Below are 5,356 nucleotides of genomic sequence, written 5' to 3' on the forward strand. Positions count from 1 at the left end.
CCAGATTATTACAGGCTTTATTGTATTTCTGATTTGTAAATCTAGATAATCTACCAATCACTACAGACCAAGCAGCAAGATGAGGACCCATTTAGCATATGGTTCTGCTGAATGCTATTAAACATACTCTTGGTGACCATGGTTTATGCTTGATGTGTCAGCAAGATTTAATGCTCACTGGTTTCTAAATATTCATGAGCCTTCAACATAGTAGAAGCTGACTACAGAACTACAACAACAAAAAAATATCTAACTCATGCCAGGTCTGACAATAGCACTACACCTATTCAGAAGTTTTCAAAGCTCATGCTACAGAGATGGATTTGGAATATTCATGCAATCAAAGTAGTGAAAAACACAAACAGAATTGTCATGGTTGGAAAGGACCTCCAAGATCACTGATGTTTGCTTAAAAGGTAGACTACTAGATTACAACATGACTAGAAGTTCAAATTTACTCATAAACCTGCAGAAAATTCTAGACTATAATTTTGCAGGTAAAAGCTAAATGAGTGACATTTGTCAATCATACTTGTGTTAATTATCATAAAGCTGAAGTTGAAATATGAACAAAATCCAGAAAACAAAAATGAACATCTAAGCAATTAATTTAAATGAATTGCTCTAAGTTTTTCAGCAGGGCATCCACAAATAAGCATAACTCCAGCTTCTTGATAACCTCTGAATGCAACTTCCAGACAGTTAACATGATGTTCCGACTTCTGTTTGAGTTACTTGAACTTCTTGTAAGTAATTCCTTGAAAGTTTTCCCAATGGTCATGTTTAAATTGCATTCAGCTAATTCTAGTCAAAGGGAGCTCAGACATTCTAGTCAAGCTTCAGTACCTACTATCAGTGTTTGAATACATTTCTGTCCTTTCAAATGCCTCAGTGGTAGCAAAACAATCGATTGGTATTGCTTGAGCAGACTTGACTGCACAGTTGCAGCTTATGATCAAGCTACAGCATCAGACTTTCTTCAAGGCTGCCACATAGAAATGTTTATTATTGGAGCAGTCGGCACAAAAGGCTTGTTAAAACACTTCAAAATTTTGTTTGTTCCAGTAAGAGTCCCAACACCAGTTCCCTGTGTTCACGCATCAACTAAGCAACTCATCTAAAACTTCTTGAAATACTGAAACCAACTAAAACTTCAGAAGCTTCTGAGAGCATACTGTTCTGAAGTACTGCAGGAAGAGGCAGACTGTTTTTGAAATAACTGAACAAAAACCTATCAGTAAGAGTGTGCAAACATTCAAGCAGAACATTAATAATTCCCTTACATTTCAATAATTATTAAGACTTAGTCTTATAAAAAGATTACCTGTTACATTTCCATGCGCTTGCATGGACTAATTTCCTTCAGATAGCATTACAAGTTTAAAAACTTGTAGTTTTAAACATTTTTCTTTCAGAATGTTTCAAAGGATATCTGAAGATATTTTTTCAGCCTTAGAATTAAAGCTCATTAACTATGCAGCTAAAATAACAACTTTACAAAGACAACATGAATGACAAAAATATTTATGAACTGTGTTTATATAAATATATTGTCTTGTAAACAAGTTGACAACATTTACATTAAATATTGAAAGAAAGTTTCAAACCAGACAATTTGCTTAACAGAAAAATAAGTTAAAAATCCATCACGTCTTAATTATTCCCCATTGGTTGTTATTACTAAGTCAGGCTCCTGGTGTTAGCAGAACTGAACTGTACTAAACCACTGCAACAGTGCTGAATATTGTCACTTACACTAGTGATTTCCTTTGATAGAGCAAAAGCCACCTTATAGTTACCTGAGGATTCCCATGGTAACTCAGTGAGGATAACAGTATGGAAAAAAAAAAAAATTTCTATTTTTGGCAAACTTTAAGGACAGCCTCTTGTTAGCTATACTTTCAAATGGGAATCCCAGAAACACCAGTAGAACTAATGCAAAAGACAAATCACATCCTCGTGAAAGTGTAAGCCTCATCCAAATCTTTCTAGCAATGTTTACACAAGCTGTTTTGCAGGATTTTAGCTATTTTTATTTGAGCTTAAATAAAAGTTAAGACTTCAAAGTATTTAAGAAAGCCTAAGTTAACAGAAAAGTACCATTAATTCTGAAAGTTACAACAGCTCATCAAATTATACATCAGAAAGTTACATATACATTTAGTTATTTTCTATATATTATTCAAACCCAGCTTCAGTATTTGTTCTGCTATAGCACTAATACCCAGTGTTACTCAGTTTTTTACCCCTTTAAGTGAGTACACTTATTTCCCCTATTATTACAGGTGCAAGGATGTTTATTTGGATACCAATTCCACATGAGTATGACTCACAACATGACTTTAAATTGCATTTCTCCAGCTTGAAGGCAAAAGGCTATCAACGGTAGTAAACAGACAGTTCGTCATCACTCATATCTGAATCATCTTCATCCACTTCACCCTCAATGACTGACTTCTTGCCTTTGCAGCATGAAACAATTAATCCAATTAAAAAGACCTGAAATTTAAAACAAGTAGTAAAAGTTAGTGTTATTCAATTAAGAGGCATACAAGGGTAATATATGTAGAACTGAATGGCAGTGTGGTGATGCAAATGATTCAGTGACAACTACTGCAAATTATCCAACTTGATTCAGTGATCAAGCTACTTACTGCAATGAATGCCCAGTTCCCAAAGTAATAGGCAGCACTGAAGAACCAAAATTTGTGAAGAAAGAGGTATGTTCGGGTAACAATACACTGATCTAAAAGGAGAACAAATAGTAATTATTAACACTAACCAAATAAAAATCAGCCCATTCTAATTTATAGGATAATAATTTGACAGTTTTAGAGAGTATTCAGCACTCCATTAAACCAAATACACTGTCCTTTACCAAACAGGTATGCAAATACGATATTTGTTAAGGAATAGTGAATATGAAAACAGATAACTCTAAGGGAAGAATTACACAGGCAAATTCTCTGCTATCAGGTATAATTTTGCCTACAGATATGGCAACTACTACTGTTAGGACACAGATAATTATTCACCTCTCATTTTAAATAAACTGTAGCCATAAGGAAGAGATACAAAGCAGATTCTGTGCTAAAAAACCCCCACATTTCAGTACTTCGAAAAAATGTCTCTGTACAAGGATTGCATAAGTTTTGTAAAAATCAAAGTCAGCTCAATGTTGAGTTGTGTGGGCAAAACCACCCACAACATACTGGGCCCTTTTGTGATTCAGATCACAGAGTGCTTATTTGTACCCCAACGGTACTGGTTAAGTCTTACTCCCTTTCTAGCAATGTACATACAGCAACATCTAAAAATACTTATTATTCTGCTCCATCACAAAGTAGAGACTTCAACGGCATTAAGAATCAAATTGTCAAGCCATTTTTAAGACTGCAGGCAGGTAGGATAAAGACTTGTATGGGCCACGGAGGCCCATTCGAGGGTTTGTGTCAGAAGGCAGCCCACAGGGCACATGAACCTGCTGACTGATCTCTCCTAAAGAGTTTATGCTAAGGTACGTCATCTCCTGTTTTTCTCATTTTCTATGCTTCAAACCCCACTTAAAGCCCATTTCAGAAAAGAAACTGGTATTCTAAATGATTTGAACTCTACAGAAAGTAAGCAACCCAGAATTTGTCTACTCTTCCCTCAGTTCTGAGCCTATATTTGGAAATATCCCCAAGTGCAGTTAAAGTACAGACTTGCCACCTCCTGAAGTTGTGAGTTATATGCTGCTGTTTACATAGTTTAACTTTTAGCAGCCATATTAAAAGTTTTACAATTACAAGCTAGCGAGCTGACAATCATCAGTATCTGAAGATAAATATTTTATTTAAAGAGTCAACTTCCACAGTAGATAAGCACTACTTTAACAATACCACATCACATACCTCATTATTTTCTGAGGCGAGGAAAATTAGGAGTTAAGGATAGCTCTTTTTCAGGATAGCTGCCTGACCTTGCCAAGATGATCCCTTCCTTCTCTCCCAAATCAAATCCCTACAGCATCTGGAATGACTATCTAAAGATAAATAATTCCATTCCTTCAACAGTTCTCCTACTACTTATACTCTATAAAATTAACAGAATAATTGAAAACATTAAGTTAAATACTACTTTATGCAGCAGACTGATTTCTGAAATCCATTCCATAGCATCAGCAGACAAAAAGTTAAACTGGGATTTCACAACTACTAGACACAAAGAATGCAACACACAGACCGACACATTCTGTAGATAATTGAAGTGCAAAACAGCTTAATTAGAGAAAACATGCTTCTCCACTAGCACATACAGAGTGAATGAACAAGGAAGGAATTTGGCTGAACTAATCCTTCCTGGCTTTCCAGTCTACATCTCAGTTATACAGATAAAACTGTTTTGGTTCAGCTGCTCCCCAGCACTGTTAACACCAGTTAATAGTAACTACCCTACAAGGTAAGTACTTACCCTATCCTAAGAGGAGAAAAATTGTCAAATAGCACACCACCCAACACTCCATTATTTGCTACAATGATATGCCCATAGAAAAGGTGAAGTTTCTGACAGTAAAAAATGCCAGTGAACTGAAGATGCTTCATAATTGCAGATAGTATTGTCAACACCATCTGTAGCTCTCCAGCTGGTTACTTGAATTAAAAAACAGCTAAAAGACTTTCAGATGGCTCTCTACAGTAATTGGATTAAATACATGATGGTAAATATTTTAGAACAGTTTGACCTTGAGAAAAAATTTCTATGGAATGTGCCTCAAGTTCAGCTAACTAAATTTTAGTTATTCCTTCCAGATGAAGATATTACCAAATAACCTGACATTTTAAACCAATTATTCCTCCAAATGATAGGACTTAGAAAAAGTTATAATGAATAACCTGGATTAAGGTAATTATTGCTAATATTACTGACATATCTTGACTCTTTGGAACAAGAGTATACGTGGAAAGCTACCAAGCCTCTGATAGGTAACCACCACCACTTTAAGAATACAGCATATTACTTAGTCCCAGCCAAGTGACAAAGCCAAACAGTCACAATTAAAGACAATTTTTTTAAGCAAAGGGTGACTGATGAAGTTTTTCATTCTGATGAATCAGAAAATTCTTAGGCTCAATGTACTCATATTTTCAAGCAAAGCCTTCTTCTGTGAAGTAAATTAGCTCATTTAAGATGAAGGATAAATAAATCTTAAAGCCTAAAAAGTAATTTCATGCACCAAAAACTCAAATGATGAGAACTTATTTACAGATAATGCAGTCTGTCTTTTGTGAGCCTTCACAAACTATACAGAAGTTAATGGCTCCCTAGGGAAGAGTTACAAATCATTGTGAATAACAATTTTAAAAACATCGGCATT

General features: G+C 35.1%; 1 protein-coding gene across 1 annotated transcript in view; it reads right to left on the bottom strand.

The window, feature by feature from the left end:
• Positions 1-2,087: 2,087 nt before the first annotated feature.
• LMBRD1 (LMBR1 domain containing 1) overlaps positions 2,088-5,356 on the bottom strand; it is a 72,317-nt gene continuing 69,048 nt past the window's right edge. The window contains exons 16-17 of the mRNA XM_010003460.1: positions 2,655-2,746; positions 2,088-2,499 (exon numbers count right to left, since the gene is read on the bottom strand). Of these exons, the coding sequence (XP_010001762.1) occupies positions 2,380-2,499; positions 2,655-2,746 (212 nt within the window). The 3' untranslated portion in view covers positions 2,088-2,379. The remainder of the gene's footprint in view (positions 2,500-2,654; positions 2,747-5,356) is intronic.

The sequence above is a fragment of the Chaetura pelagica genome, unplaced genomic scaffold (genome assembly GCF_000747805.2).
Source record: "Chaetura pelagica isolate M959 unplaced genomic scaffold, ChaPel_1.0 scaffold150, whole genome shotgun sequence".
Lineage (NCBI taxonomy): Eukaryota > Metazoa > Chordata > Aves > Apodiformes > Apodidae > Chaetura > Chaetura pelagica.